The sequence below is a fragment of the Castor canadensis genome, chromosome 4, assembly GCF_047511655.1.
Source record: "Castor canadensis chromosome 4, mCasCan1.hap1v2, whole genome shotgun sequence".
NCBI classification, from domain to species: domain Eukaryota; kingdom Metazoa; phylum Chordata; class Mammalia; order Rodentia; family Castoridae; genus Castor; species Castor canadensis.
The window spans coordinates 126,189,582-126,204,796 of record NC_133389.1 but is presented as its reverse complement, the minus strand read 5'-3'; the positions used below and the strand labels follow the sequence as shown (position 1 = coordinate 126,204,796).

The 15,215-nt window shown below is 44.3% G+C and overlaps 1 protein-coding gene across 8 annotated transcripts in view; it reads right to left on the bottom strand.

The window, feature by feature from the left end:
* Window positions 1-15,215, bottom strand: part of Rapgef4 (Rap guanine nucleotide exchange factor 4) — a 277,285-nt gene that overhangs the window by 23,956 nt on the left and 238,114 nt on the right. For all 8 annotated transcript variants that reach the window (XM_074071113.1, XM_074071114.1, XM_020166059.2 and 5 more), the window contains 6 exons: window positions 10,819-10,969; window positions 8,651-8,739; window positions 7,937-7,967; window positions 7,652-7,730; window positions 6,135-6,281; window positions 4,391-4,488 (listed from right to left, as the gene is read on the bottom strand). In XM_074071113.1, the coding sequence (XP_073927214.1) occupies window positions 4,391-4,488; window positions 6,135-6,281; window positions 7,652-7,730; window positions 7,937-7,967; window positions 8,651-8,739; window positions 10,819-10,969 (595 nt within the window). The remainder of the gene's footprint in view (window positions 1-4,390; window positions 4,489-6,134; window positions 6,282-7,651; window positions 7,731-7,936; window positions 7,968-8,650; window positions 8,740-10,818; window positions 10,970-15,215) is intronic.

Here is a 15,215-nt window from a genome sequence, read left to right as displayed (position 1 = left end):
TTTCTGGAAGACTTGATCAAAAGTTTTCATATGACTTATCTCATTTTTGTACTATGCAAAAGGATCTAAAGTGTTTTTACTTAGTCAGATGAAAGATACCTGGGTGCTGCTGGCTCTTGGGAGGCTGAGATCAAGAGGACCACAGTTCTAGGCCAGCCCAGGAAAATATGTCACGAGACCCCATCTCTAAAGCAACCAGAGCAAAATGGGCTGGAGGTGTGGCTCAAGTGGTAGAGTGCCTGCTTTGTAAACCCAGTCCCACCCCTCTCCCAAAAAGATGAAAGAAAACACATACAAAGGAAATGCTGTATAATACACAAATATCTATCAAATAGGTAGTATATACATTACAAAATAACAAAAGTGAAAAGAGTATTTCCCAGTATGATTCAAACCATATTTGGATAGTTACTATCGATGTCAGAGGGCTAGGGGACATGGCTCAAGTGGTGTATGCCCTGGCAATCCACAGCATCACACACACACAAAATTGTTTCAGAAGTACTGACATTATACACATGACCTTTGTCATCTCTGCCGTTATAGTCACTGTATTCTATAACCCCCCCTTGCATTCTGGGCTCTGAAGAAGGTATATGTTAAGCATGTAGGTGGTTCTTGCACTTTTTTTAGTCTGTAAAACAACCAGCCATGTTCACAGTGTAAGGCAGTCAGCCCCACAACACTGCACATGGACAGTCAGATGCTGGTCTTCATTTGCATGCCTGAAGAGACAGAAGCACGAATGTGCATGTACACATGTGCACACATGACTGTGTACAAAGGTACAAAGATGAACAGATGAGGAAACATGAATGAGGTTTTTGAAAGTTATTGGGTATTTGAAGTGAATGTGTGGCCTGCAGAAGTTCTTGGAGAAAGAAGCTGGTCTTAAAAAGATGTAGCAAACAGCGCATCCAACAGTCCACTGTAGGCTGAAAGATGATGGCAAGAAGGCTTGAAGGTGGGATGCTGTCAGGAGATGCTCTTGGCAAGAACAGAAAGCACAGGGGACCAAATGAACTGCCTTCAGAAAGTCTTTCAGTACCAGATTTTAGGAGTTTGAGTTTTGTAACAGGCCAGATAACAGAACAGATAACAGATAAGCAGGTTAGTGACTGCTTCAGAAAGCAAGAGATTGGGCATAAGCTTCACTGTAGCCACACAGACTTGGACTGGTCTCTTCATCTCTTGACTGTTTCCAGCTCTGGTAAATCAGCATCATAATCCCTAAGTGGGTAAATGAACGTCACAACCCCTGGGATTTTTATAAGAAGATTAGATGGGAACAACTGCAGTGTGGCATGCTACACAGTGCCAGGCACAGAGGAGGTCTCCTGTCCCAAATTAGCTTGCTTTCCAATTGTGCTACAGGAACGCAAATGTACAGAAACTTGTGATCAGCACAACACCTAGATGTAAGAGCTAAGTACTGTTCTCCGTGGTGACTCACTCTACGGGACAGAGAACAGGGAAGAAAGTGCTGGTTACAACTTAGGGAACAACTTAGAGAACCAACCTGAAGCTGATGGACAAGGAGGTCATGGAAACAAATATGCCAAATGGTTTTAGCCAGGGTAGGACTTGGTGGAACAGTCAGGGAAGGCTTTAAGTTCCACCTCTCAGTCAGAGTGGCTCCCCATGGTCTCTCTTCCCTCCTGAAGCTGCCACTGTGAACATAGCCCCTCTGTTCCTCTGTGCAACTGCACCCCAGCCCCCATTCCTCAGGTTTGCTCTCCCCTTGGGATTAGAGACACTCAGTCTACCTGGCTTTCTTTCCTTGAGGCTTTATATGGAGGGGACGAATTAACCCAACGACTCCTGGGAAGATTAAGAAAGATGGAAAGTTTTTTTTGGTCATAGATCCCGGTCTGTCATCCCTGAATCATTTCAAGGAGCACCACAAAGCCCTAGGGGGTCTGTACTTTCATTTGAGTAGGCAGGGCTCACCAGGTATCCCTCTTCCTTGGCACAGGGAAGCTGACCCCCCTTTTCTCTTTCTGAGATGGGGGGTTTAAATGCTGATCCTGGGCCCCATAGGAAGCATCTCCTTGGGCTGTTTTCTCATAGATGTTTCTCTGGAAATTTCCTACAGATGAGGCACAGCACACAGCTTATGTGGAGTCTGCCCTGCTCAGATGTCTGAACACGGCCCCCACACAGACACAGAGCCCTGACAGATTCCCTCCCTAGACTTTTTGAGAGTTGACTTCTTTGCAAAGGCTGGAAAGTGGTGACTGGAAGAACAGCATCATTATCCTCCTGTTTTCCAGATCAGAAATTAAGACAGAAAGGATGTGCTGACTGTCAGTGACAAACTGATGGCTGAGCAAGCTGCACCCCGGCATCCCCTTTCCTTGTGCCCCCACTCCCTGTGTAGGTATCCCTCAGTAGACTGTGACTTTGTCAAAGTACACAGCCTATGATGGATCTGACTTTGAGACCATCCAAAGCCAGAACCATCCTCCACACCTGGAATGATGGGGTAGGGACGAAATAAAAGTCTAAGGAACCAGTGATAGATAGAAGTAGAGCCAAGTTATAGTACAATAGGATTCTCTTGTAATTTGCTTTGTACTAACCTTTATCCTTAAATGAAATGTCAAGAGAGTAAAGCTCCAGAATTCAGACCCTTACACTGGATAAACATGGGCACTCCACTAATTTTAGACAACACGATTTCACGCTGAAACTCCTTTTCTTCCCAGCTATGATGTGGGTTAGTGTCTTCTCTCTGACTTGACTGTAACTGTCGTAAGGACAGAGGCTCCAGGGCCCTTGTCATGCTGCTACTGAATCTAGCACAGCACTGAGCATAAAGCAGACACTTGGTGAGTATATGTTGATAGAGCTGAGCGCTTGCAGCATTCTGTACTGCAGAGTCACCTTCCGTGGGACTCTTCCTAGAAGGACTGTCCTCAAAGGAACACTTTAGCAAGCTGGAGAAGGAGCTCCATGGCTACAGATGTGTGGCAGGCCGACCCCTTGGAGCACTGATAGGGTTCATGTCCAAGGTACCTGCTGCAAAGAAAATTCCTCGCAAACTACTCAGGCCTTAAAATGGAAGTCAAGCAAGGACTGAGATCGTGGAAGACTGCAAGACTGTGTGCAAATAAACAGAAGCTTGAGAGTTAGCATCTCCCCCCCAGGGAGTGGAGACAGCCCAAGTGCCTATCTCTCCCCACATCGCTCGACACTGCGGCCAAGAACCAGCTGGCAAGAGGCCTCTATGTGCAGTGTGGTAAACATGTCACATGGCACCTTCCATGGGGCTTCAGCAACACTGGCTTTTTATGGCGTTCATTTCCAGAAAAGGGTAGCACAGGTCATTTACAACATCTTTTTCTATCCTTCAATGTTGGGGGGGTATTTATTTAGAAAGCAATCGATGCAGATAACTAAAGAATACACAAAAGAGACTGGGAGGCCTTTCTGATCTGATCTTACAGGATGGTGGCTGAAGAGAGATGAGGTGCTAGGAGGCCAAGGGAGGAACCAGGGAATTAATATCACATTTGCAAAGTTACTGAAAATGTGAATTGAAGAGGCTGTAAACTGGTGTAGTGGAACACACGTGTAATCCTAGCCACTTGGGACAATGAGGCAGGAGGATCATGAATTTGAGGTCAGCCTTGGGCTATGTAGCAAGACTTTCAAAAAACTTTGAAGCCATTTATGTATCACTGGTCACTGAGGTAGTTAACTTCCTTCCCCAAATTTAACACAGTTCACCTCCTGCTCTCAGGCTGTCCTTTTCTTAGAAGGGAGGCTTTGTGTGTCCAAACACTGAGGCAGCTTGCTTCTCTGAACCAGTCCTATAGGCTTTCTAAAATATTTCAGTATCTACTCACCTCCGTGCCTAATTTTTTAGGGTAAACAGAAACGAGTATGTTCTTTATTCACAGAAAGCTCTGTGAGGCTGGGAACAAGTACTTTGGAGACTGAGGAAGGGTTCTGGCCTTTTTCTACACAAGGTGGAGACAGCACTGGTAGGGAATGGCATTTCTTAGACTGGATGGGGGGTTCTCCATTGTGACTTTCTACATCCCCCCTAAGAAGTCTCTTAAGTACTGATCTCTTGCTTTAAAAAAAAAGATTATTTCCATTCTAGTCTAAGTACTCCGATTTTTACCAGTAATATTTCAATTGGGGACATTTCAATGAGGCGAATTGCAACAAAGCATTCTAAAGGCTGAATTATGCACTATAGAAAATCTAAAACTCAGAGCATCCCAGATGAACACCTGAGGTTTTCCTCATAGACTGCCGTACAGAATGCGCCAAGAAGCAGTCAAGATTTTTTAGCAAGCAGGCTCAATGTGACTGTGAAATTAAGCTGCTGACAAGTTTTTCTGATTATGGATGCTGCTCTGAGGCCATCCACACCTACCAGTGAATCGAATTGCTCTCGTGGGCAAGCAAACAGGCGTCCATTAATGGTGAGCGTCGTAAATACTGAAACATCATTAGGCTTGAGCACCACCTTCTCTGTGAACATAAAAAGCATGAGATTGCCTATTAAATACATCTGAGATTTGTGGCACTGCCCTAATCACACCAACAAATTGCCAGCTCGGTGAATTACCGGAACATGCCGAGGGACTGCATAAAACACAGAACTGAAGAGACCCACTGAATAAAAAAGACATGGCTTTCACACAGTCACACGACACTCAGGTGGCCATTAGAAATGACCACACAGTGGGAAACAAGACACCCAAGGGTTGATTCACCCAATTCTGCACTGCAACCACAATTATGTATAAAACTGCATTGGCTGTTTATATAACAAGTTAGGTTTCTGGATGGTAATACTGCCCGGCACTTTGAACATGGGAAGATCACTTTTAGAAAACTTAGGGGGTGTTTAAAGATCCCACATGATTTTAGTTGCAAAATAAATTATTTTTTCTTTTATTCCCTAATTTCGAGGGTAACAGCATCAATTAGATTAAGCCACTTTCTACACTTTAAACATTACTTTACTTAATAAATATTTATTCAGCATTTACTACACGCCAGACATTGGGAATACATAAAGGAACAATACAGAAAAAAAAAAAAATCCCAGTTCAAAAAGACCTTGCAACATAGAGGGAAAGGCAGACAATAAACGAGATCACTACATTACAAAGAGTGAGAGGCCATGAGGACAAAATACAGCTGGGAAGGGGCCTAGGAAGTGTGTGTCAGAGGAGGGGGTGCAATTTGTCATGGGGATCACAGAGGCCAGCTGTGCGGGCTCCTGTGCAACCAGGACAGAAGTGGAAGGAGGGGTCTTGGGAATTCAACATGCATTTAAAATCCTACACCGGTGGAACCACTTGCCTTAATACCAGGCAGAAACGGTTTTAAGGGGCCGTTCCTAAAGGCCCCTCAAATGCTATCAAGTCATCACTGGGGAATTAACCTTCCTGCTTCTGCCTTTAGCCTCTCTTTGCTCTGTGGGTGACCATTTCCCAAATCTCTGACAGTATGGAGGCAGTGTGTATTTATTCCACCACCCCCCTGGCCCAAGCAACTCAAGGACACAGCCTGTGTCTAAGTCACCCTGCCCTGTCACAGTCATACTAAGTGGCCAGGCCCTGTAGGATGGATGAATAAATGACATTTCAGGAAGAGGAAGCAGGGCCAGTGAAAGAAACTGTAAACCCACGGGGTGGGGGAAAATACTTGTCAGGTTGTTTGATGAGCTGGGCTCCTGCCCTCTATACTAGGTACGGTGAACAGGACTAGCCTCCAACCACCTCCACCTTCAGATTTTAGAAGGCTAGAACCTTCAGCCTGCCATGCTGGAGGCCTCACAGGGCCTCTCCATGCTTCAGGGCTCCAAGGCCTGGTCTTGATTTTAGGGTTTACACTGAAAGACCTCCTGGCCAACAGCCATGCCAGCTCTACAGTTCCAGCTGTGTCACATCAATCACTTCTGTCTTTCTGCTTTAGAGTGGGGACCTAGGAGAGAAGGGATGTTAACCACTTCCCCAGCCCACCTTCATGCTACTGACGCTATTCTGGGAGCTCAGGCAGCCCAAATCAACCTTCTAGTTTAGCCTGGAACAGCCTGCTGGCTGGTTTCTGTTTGGATGGGATGTCCAGTTTTTGCAAAAGCGCCAGATGCTAATTAAGGCTGTTACCTCCTCCGGAGCTCATCTTGACTATGAGGAGGCCTTCCCCAGAGCCCAGCTTGTCGGCAGCCGCACTGATGACTTCCTTCACCGAGGCAGCCACAGGCACCCGAATGGTGGTGTAGGTGTGGTCCATACAGTAGACCTTGAACAAAACTGAGCAGGGACAGTTAACAATGCAGCAAAGTACTTGTGGGAGTTCTCAAGAAAACCATAAATTATGCAAAGTATTTAAGACACTCCCCTTTGCATCATCTTGCCATTCTTACTGTTTGTTGTGTTTATTTGCACACACAGGCTTATGCCGTCCCCCTTCTAAAACTGCTTACCTTAGTACTGGCCTAAGAATAAGAGCACTTCCAGTTGCCACCATCAATTAAAATACAAACAAAAAATCGGGTATTTGAAAAGAATCCACATATAGGATGTGGGGGAAAAATGTATGTTTGGCTTCCCTTCTCCTCAGCCTTTCTTTTTCACCATTGGGAAGAGCTATACCATGGGCAGAGTACTAGATTACTGATGCCTGGCACAGCAGGGGAGGTGACACAAATACATCTGTGAGCTGGTCTGCTTGTACCCCAGGCCCTTAGCGTGTGCCGACACTCCTCTCCCTTGCTTCATTGCTTTGTTGTTTTGGGGCCAAGCCACATAGCCCAGATGGAGTTAACAAGCTAGTGAATGGTACCCTCAGGCTCACCTCTGAACCCACAAGTCCTGGAAGCAATTCCAGTTACTATAATTCTTGGGTTTTGAGGCACTCCTAGATGACAAGATTCATTTGTGGCTTGAAATGAAAAATTTACCATTACGAACATTTATGATTGTAAGTCTTTGGAGAAGTCCTTGAGCAAGCAAACAGCACACACACACACACACATGCAGCATACAGCTGCAAAGGAGGTTGTGTTCTGGGTTAAAGCGCTCTCACTGGGCTGGAGCCCTGCTCTGCAGATGGCCCTGGTGAACCACTTCCTCCCAGGTACCCCAAAATGCCAGCTGCCTTCCTACTGCTCTTCCCAGAGTGGCAACCTTGAGCTAGGCCCTGAGATAATCTGCATTTTCTTCAAGGAAAGGTGACAGTGGGGAAGAGAGTGGCAGGGAGAGTCAAGAAGTGTGGACAAGCATCTCAGGTCTGGGCACAAGACTTCAGGAACATAAAAAACCAGAATGCAAAAGGCATGTCTAAGAATAGCTTTTCTGTGAGTTCAAAGTGATGATTCCCAGCCAGGTGGCTCACACCTGTAATCCTAGTTACTCAGGAGGCAGAGAAAAGGAGGATCACGGTTCAAAGCCAGTCTGGGGAAATAGTTTGGGAGGCCCTAACTTGAAAATGCCCAACACAAAACAGGGCTGGTGGAGTGGCTCAAGTGGTAGAGTGCCTGCTTAGCAAGCGTGAGGCCCTGAGTTCAAACTCTAGTACTGCCAAAAACTAAATAAAATACAAAGTGATGATTCCCAGGGGGCAGACTTTAATCTGACTTGTAACTATTCTACCCAAGTGTTAGTTGGAAGAGAATTCTCACCCTCATCAGAGCCACGGATCGGCTGGCGCTTCTGGGCCCTCTCATCACCTGTGTTGAACTGTTGCAAAAGAACCTTGTGCTGTAAAGACAATAACCGCAGTGAATGACAGAAGGGGGACTAACTAGCACAAGGTAGCAACTTAGAGAAGCAGTCAGAGCCAAGAAATGAAGCAAATATATTTTGTATGCACAGAAAAGAGACCACTTACTACAACATAGTATTTTTGGAGAATTGTAATTCTACCAGGCATAGACAATGAGAAAATCCAAATTGACACCACTCACCTTCTTTTGTGGAGCCTTTGCATCTTCTGAGCTATGAGAAGGAGAGAAAGCACACTATTTAATGCCATTGCTCCTATTATTTTGTACAAAACTTTAATCTTGGAAAATGAAATCACAGAGTGTCTCTGGGCAACGATTTGAGCCTGTTTCATTTTAACAACAAGAGACCGAATCACAGCAAGGCAGCAAAGAAACTTTTCACAGATCCCAGGCAGAACCGATGTCCAAAACCAGGAGTCTCAGCTTTCAAAGTTTAACTCCTAGCAGGCTCACTCACCAGTCCTTAATTGTTGGCTCAAGTAACACGTGGAAGACCCTGCTTTAACTGAGAGGACACAAATCTCTACCATCAACAGCTTCTGCAGCAGAAACTGAATTTTCCACAGAAATAACTGCCCTCAAAAGTTCTTGAAATGACAGTGACCATTTTATTACTGGGCTCCCTGCTCTGAATCTCAGGAGTCCAAGTTTGTGGAGCTGGACTCCCCAAAGAAGGGTCTCTTCCTGGGCTTTCTCTTGGCAGCTCTTCAGTACAGAAGGCAGCTGGACATGGCACCTGTGCCCCAGGCCTGCCACAAAAATCAGAACACTATGTGGCTAACTGAAAGACCAGCTCTAACCTTCATGTGGGCAAAGGACTTTCTGCAAGATGCTCTGATGGTGAGGCGGGCACTTAGGTGGTGAAAGCACACCCCAAGCCAAGCCCTTCCTTACATTTGCTTGACAATCTTCTCCAATTCTGGCAGTTGCTCCTTGAGGGCAGCAATCATCCGGGCATCATCTGATACAGACACATAAAACTCCTGTAATTGGCAAAGGTCAGAGGCTTTTAACAAGAACTGCAAAAGTCACCCGCTTCTGTAAAGAGCAGGAAATACACGAACCAACATCACCTGTTTCTAGTGCACAACCAGACCATGGGTTTATGGACTGGACAGGGAAAAAAAAAAGAAAATGTTACAATACATCTAAATTCAAACAAGAAGCCTTGGAAAATAGGTAAGGGTGATGATTGTATAACACTGAAGTGAAATGAGTGTTGCTGAATTGCATACTCGAAAATGGCTTAAATGGTAAATTTTATGTTGGATATATTTTACCATAATAAAAACTGAGATAACAAACTGTGAATGAATTATTTATACGATATTTATGGACAAGGCAATGTAATGAAGCATTTAGGAATAGACCATTTTATAGTCTACACTTTAACAGTCTTTTCTTTAACCTTGATTTCTTTCAGGGAAATTTTGATATTCATTTTTAATGTTACTTTAGCATGTGTTGTTCATTTAACATTTGTCCCCAGTGTGGCTAGTGGTTGATGGTACAAACACAGGCATGGCTTTCAACACTGTGTTGAGTTTTTGCTGAGTTTGTGCCACCAATTCAGCCATGCTCACCTCCCCCCGTCCCAGCAGCACCTGTGCCCCGAGTGTGCTCAGGACCAGCAGCCTCCATGGCAGACCACAGGACCATGGCAGTGTAGGTTTTACCACCCTCAAAAATGAAGAGGGCACAGAGTCAACACATGACCCCAAGCCACTAGATTCCTTACATTTTCAAAATACTCTACTCCACAGTTTTGTGAGATTCCTCCCCCCAAAAGACCCCAAAATGACAGAGTTATAAAGGAGGGGGAGGAGCACATTTCTTTTGGAGACTTGATCTTAAAACACGCAGACTGCAAAGTCTGAAATCAAAGCCACACTAACTTCCATCTGCACAGAAGAAAGGGCCTAAGTTCTTGGGGACAGAGGGCAGTGCCTCCCTTATGCTGGTCTTGCTTTCCAAGGTTTCAGTTACCTGCCATCACCAGCAGTCTGGAAACATTAGATGGAAAATTCGAGAAATAAACAACTTGTAAGTTTTAAATAATTTTTTTACAGTATCATTGTAATTATTTTATTATTAGTTCTTGTCCATCTTGTACTGTGCCTAACTTATAAATAAGGCTTCATCATGGGTATGAATGTATTGGATATAAGGTTCACTACAGCTTGCAGTTCAGGCCACCACTGGGGGTCTTGGAACACATCCACCATGGCTGGGGAGGGGTCTACTTTAATCCAGGATTAAATGTCAAGGCCAATCCAGTAATGAGGGACCAGAGCCATAGGGAGGAAAAAGGCAGTTGGGCTAGAAGCAGTGCTTACTAAGTAAACAATGTTCCTTCAGAACTACCTTACAACCTCCGACTTCCTGTCCTGTAATTCCTCAAAAAAAAAAAAAAATCTGCTTCCCTTCACTCAAAAACACCTGTTCAGGCTTGGGGTCATGGCTCAAGTAGGTCACTCCTACCTAGCAAGCAGAAGGCCCTGAGACCCCAGTTCCACCCAAAGGAAAAAAAAGTAAAAAAAAAAAAAAAACAAAAAACCAAAAACCAACTACCTGTTGTTTGATCCAGTAATCCTACTCCTAGGAATGTAACCAAAGACAGACCTGCCTGCCCAAAAATGTTGACTGTACAATTATTCTAGGAAGGGGAAAAGTGGAAAGGTAAATATTCAACAATATGGGTACAAATAAATCCATCTGTGGCATAGCTACTGCACGGCCATTAGGAATTTTTATCATAAAGACTGAACTGATAGAAAAATCCTTACATATAACAGAAAAAGCAGCCTGCAAAATGATGAGTACTAATGTGATTACAACTACATGAAACATATAAAGAAGCAGCCAGATGAAAAGATATTAAAATGCTTATTGAATCAGTGGGGCAGGATAAAGGGTGATGGTCTGTTTCTTATCAGTTCCTTTCTGATGAATGAACTTGTCAGCAGTCTAGAATGGCAATTTCGGTCTCTCTAAGGCAGCTGCTGTGCACCCCTGTATTGTAGGACGAAGGTGCAAGCTTGGAAGAGTCAACCCGCACGTACCTCCAGGAAAGCCATGGCCACGTCTTCCTCTTGTAGGAGGTCTCCATAAGTGGCAGCCCACTGCAGAACCAGGCGGATGACCCGTCTCTTATTGTTGAGGGCGTAGTCCATTTTCTCCTGTTCTGTGCCTTGAGAAGGCTGTGCGTGGTAAGTGCCAAGGGGTTAAGGAAGAGAGTAAGTCATTTCATACTTATTCACCGTGCCACTAGCAAAGGCAGAGGGTGACAGATCCCAGCTTCAAACTCATGGGATACCTCCCGAGCCCCCCAAAAAGATCCATGTGCAGTGTTGGTAGCAAATGCCTACAAAGCCTTGTTAACTCCTGTTGACTTCAACCTGGTATTTCCCCAAGGAGTTAGACTTCACACGCTTCACATGGACTTCTAGATTGACAAGGATTCCTTCAGTGTCTACTGCCAACCTGCCCTTCACCTCTTGAGGTGACAATGTCACCTGCTGTTGCTTGTCTTTGGGTACCCTGCCACCTCTTGTTGGTTCCCAGAATTCTGCCCATCTCTCTCTAATCCTCTTCATCACGTGCCTTTTGGCTAAACCCTTCTGCGTGGACATTTTGTCACACTGGGACCATGGCTGAGATTGCACAGGTGAGCAAGGAAGGCTGGAGGTAGATAAACTCAGCCAGAGTTAGGAAAAGATTCCTGCCAAATCAGTCCTCTGGAGAGCCTTCACACATTCTGTGCGCCAAATCCTCCTCTCTTATTTAGTACCACAACCTACATCGTCAATTTGTGCATCTTAATTATGAGCCTTGGGATCTGAGGCTTAGGATCCATGCACCGTTTTCCTTATATTCTATACCATGCCTTACACAGCACCTTTCATCTAGAAATTTTATTTATTCATTAGCAGAACAAATACTTAGTTGAGTGACTACTAGGTGTCAAGACCCTTTGGTCTTGTTGGCCATCAAGAATACTTTAGGCACTAAAAATATACGATGGAGAAAAGACAGCCTCTTCAACAAAAACTGCTGGGAAAACTGGTTAGCAGTCTGCAAAAAACTGAAACTAGATCCATGTATATCACCCTATACCAATATTAATTCAAAATGGATCAAGGACCTTAATATCAGACCCCAAACTCTAAAGTGGTACAGGAAAGAGTAGGAAATACTTTGGAATTCATAGGTATAGGCAAGAACTTTCTCAATGGAACCCCAGCAGCACAGCAACTAAGAGATAGCATAGATAAATGGGACTTCATAAAACTAAAAAGCTTCTGCTCAACAAAAGAAATGGTCTCTAAACTGAAGAGAACACCCACAGAGTGGGAGAAAATATTTGCCAGCTATACATCAGACAAGGACTGATAACAAGAACATATAGGGAGCTTAAAAAACTAAATTCTCCCAAAACTAAGGAACCAATAAAGAAATGGGCAAGTGAACTAAACAGAACTTTCTCAAAAGAAGAAATTCAAATGGCCAAAAAACACATGAAAAAATGCTCACCATCTCTAGCAATAAAGGAAATGCAAATTAAAACCACACTAAGATTCCACCTCACCCCTGTTAGAATAGCCATCATCAGCAACACCACCAACAACAGGTGTTGGCGAGGATGCGGGGAAAAAGGAACCCTCTTACACTGTTGGTGGGAATGTAAACTAGTACAACCACTCTGGAAAAAAAGTTTGGAGGCTACTTAAAAATCTAAACATAGATCTGCCATATGATCCAGCAATACCACTCTTGGGGATATACCCAAAACAATGTGACACAGGTTACTCCAAAGGCACTTGCACACCCATGTTTATTGCAGCACTACTCACAATAGCCAAGTTATGGTAACAGCCAAGATGCCCCACTATCGATAAATGGATTAAGAAAATGTGGTATTTACCACAATGGAATACTACTCAGCCATGAAGAAGAATGAAATCATATCATTTGCAGGTAAATGGATGGAACTGGAGAACATCATCCTGAGTGAAGTTAGCCAGGCCCAGAAGACCAAAAATTGTATGTTCTCCCTCATATGCGGACTTTAGATTAGGGCAAACACAACAAGGGGATTGGACTTTGATCACATGATGAGGCGAGAGCACACAAGGGAGGTATGAGGATAGGCAAGAACCCCCCCAAAAAAAACCAAGATAGCATTTGATGTCCTCAATGCAAAGGAACTAATGCAGAAACTTTAAAGTGACAGAGGTCAATAGGAGAAGGGGACCAGGAACTAGGGAAAAGGTTAGTTCAAGAAGAATTAACTTAGAAGGTAACACACATGCACAGGAAATCAATGCGAGTCAACTCCCTGTATAGCTATCCTTATCTCAACTAGCAAAAACACTTGTTCCTTCCTATTATTGCTTATACTCTCTCTTCAATAAAATTAGAGATAAGGGCAAAATAGTTTCTGCCTGGTAGTGAGGGGGTTGGGGGGAGAGGGAGGGGGTGGAGGAAAGGGAGGGGCCGGGGCGGGGGGGGGGGGAACGGGAGAGAAATGACCCAAACATTGTATGCAAATATGAATAAAAGAAATTAAAAAAAGAAGTACTTTAGATTAGACATACCGTTCCTTTTTCAGTGACTTATAATAGTTGATGCTATAGACATTTAGTTCATAAGACAACTTAGTATTTGTAACTCACACTGTAACTCACACACAAAGTATCTCAGTTAAACTCTATCTGATAATCTTATGCTACAAGCATGGTTCCCTTTTCTCCCAATGAGCAAACTCACACCAGCTCCCACAAAAAGACCAAGTTACACAGCTAGAGTGCAGAGGTGGTTCTGAGACCACCTCGTCCCGATTCCAACTAGTTCTGTTCCCACTGCAGCAGGCTCTTGAGTCTCCCAGCAACTAGCTACAAGACTGGCCATGCCTGCACCACTGCTGAGACTTAAAAGGCACCGTAGAAACTGCCTTGTGGCAGTGCAGTGCTTGAGAGCTGAGCCAGTAAAGGGCTTTTTCTAAAAGGACTATAAATAATTATGATCAAGGTAAATGACAGGACCTTAAAGCAAAGGTTTCCTGCATGTAAATGGATTGCAAAACGGCTTTCATAAATTGAGCACGAGATTCATAAAAATAGAAAATTGCTCAACCTGTATTGCTACAATTCTCTCTGAGCTTACAATAAAAAAAGGAAAAAAGATCACTTTATGTGAAAATTATTTCTTTTCTGATTAACCCTTTGGTCTCTTGCTTGTATGCATGCTCACTGAAGTTTTTCCTTTCCAAAGCATTGTAAGATTGCTTCTTATGTCAGCCACGCAGGCAGCAGGGAACCAAGTGATTCTTGACTGACTGAAATGTAGATATTCCTTCACCCAAGATTTGGAGGATCTGGGTGTAAGTCTTTTTATTGGTGGTGGTACTGGGGTTTGAACTTAGGACCCTATACTTGCTAAGCAGGTGCTCTACCACTTGAGCCACTCTGCAGGTCCCTTTTGCTCTGATTTTTCTGGTAGGGTCTCACTTTTGCCAAGGACTACCTTGGACTACAGGCCTGTATACTGGGATTTCAGACACAAACCACCATGTCTGTCTTGTTCGTTGAGACAGGGTCTTGTTAACTTTTCTCTGGGCTGGCCTTGAACTGACATTCTCTTGATCTCTACCTCCTGGATTTCTGGGATTATAAAGGTGAGCCACCATGCCCAGGACTGGGTTGGAGTCATTTTGCTGCTACCATCTAACGATATGATTTGGGAGAGTCACTAGCACCCGCACCCCTCCATGTACTATCTGTAGAATGAGATGACATGAAATAATTCCCAACTTCTCTTTCAGCTGTCATACTTAATGGCACTAAAGCAAGGGAGATCTAAGGAGCAACAGGCACCACTAGTAACATAATGAAGAGGTGCCTCCTTTCTACGTGCTCTCTTTTGTCCAGTTTTACAGTAGCTTGTGGTTGTGTGGTGCTATGGTTTGAATATGGTTTGTCCCACCAAAGCTCAAGCCGAGGCTAAATTCCTCAATGTCCCAGTGTTGGGCGGTGGGGCCTGTAAGAGGCATTACTGCCCTTCTTGAGAAGACTAGCCAGTTCTGGCTGGAGTGGGCTGTTCTGAAGTGGGCCAGCCCTTTTGTTCACTACTTCTCTTTGCACATGCCTACTTGCCTTGTGTTTGTCTGCCATGCATGGAGCAGCATGGCCCTCACAAGAAGCTGAGATGTGACCACCTGATCTCGACTTTCAGCCTCCAGAACTGTGAACTAAATAAACTTCTTTGTAAGTTATCCAGTTTCTGGTGTTCTGGTACAGCAACAGAAACTTGGCTGACATCAGGCTATGGAAGGTACTATTTTTTTTTTTTTTCATTTCTGTGGCACAGGAATCAATTGGGAAAGATGGCTAAGAGGGGGCAGGGGAGTGGCTTGGGGAACACCAACCTCAGTAAACATGAGGCAGTGAATATGTGAAAC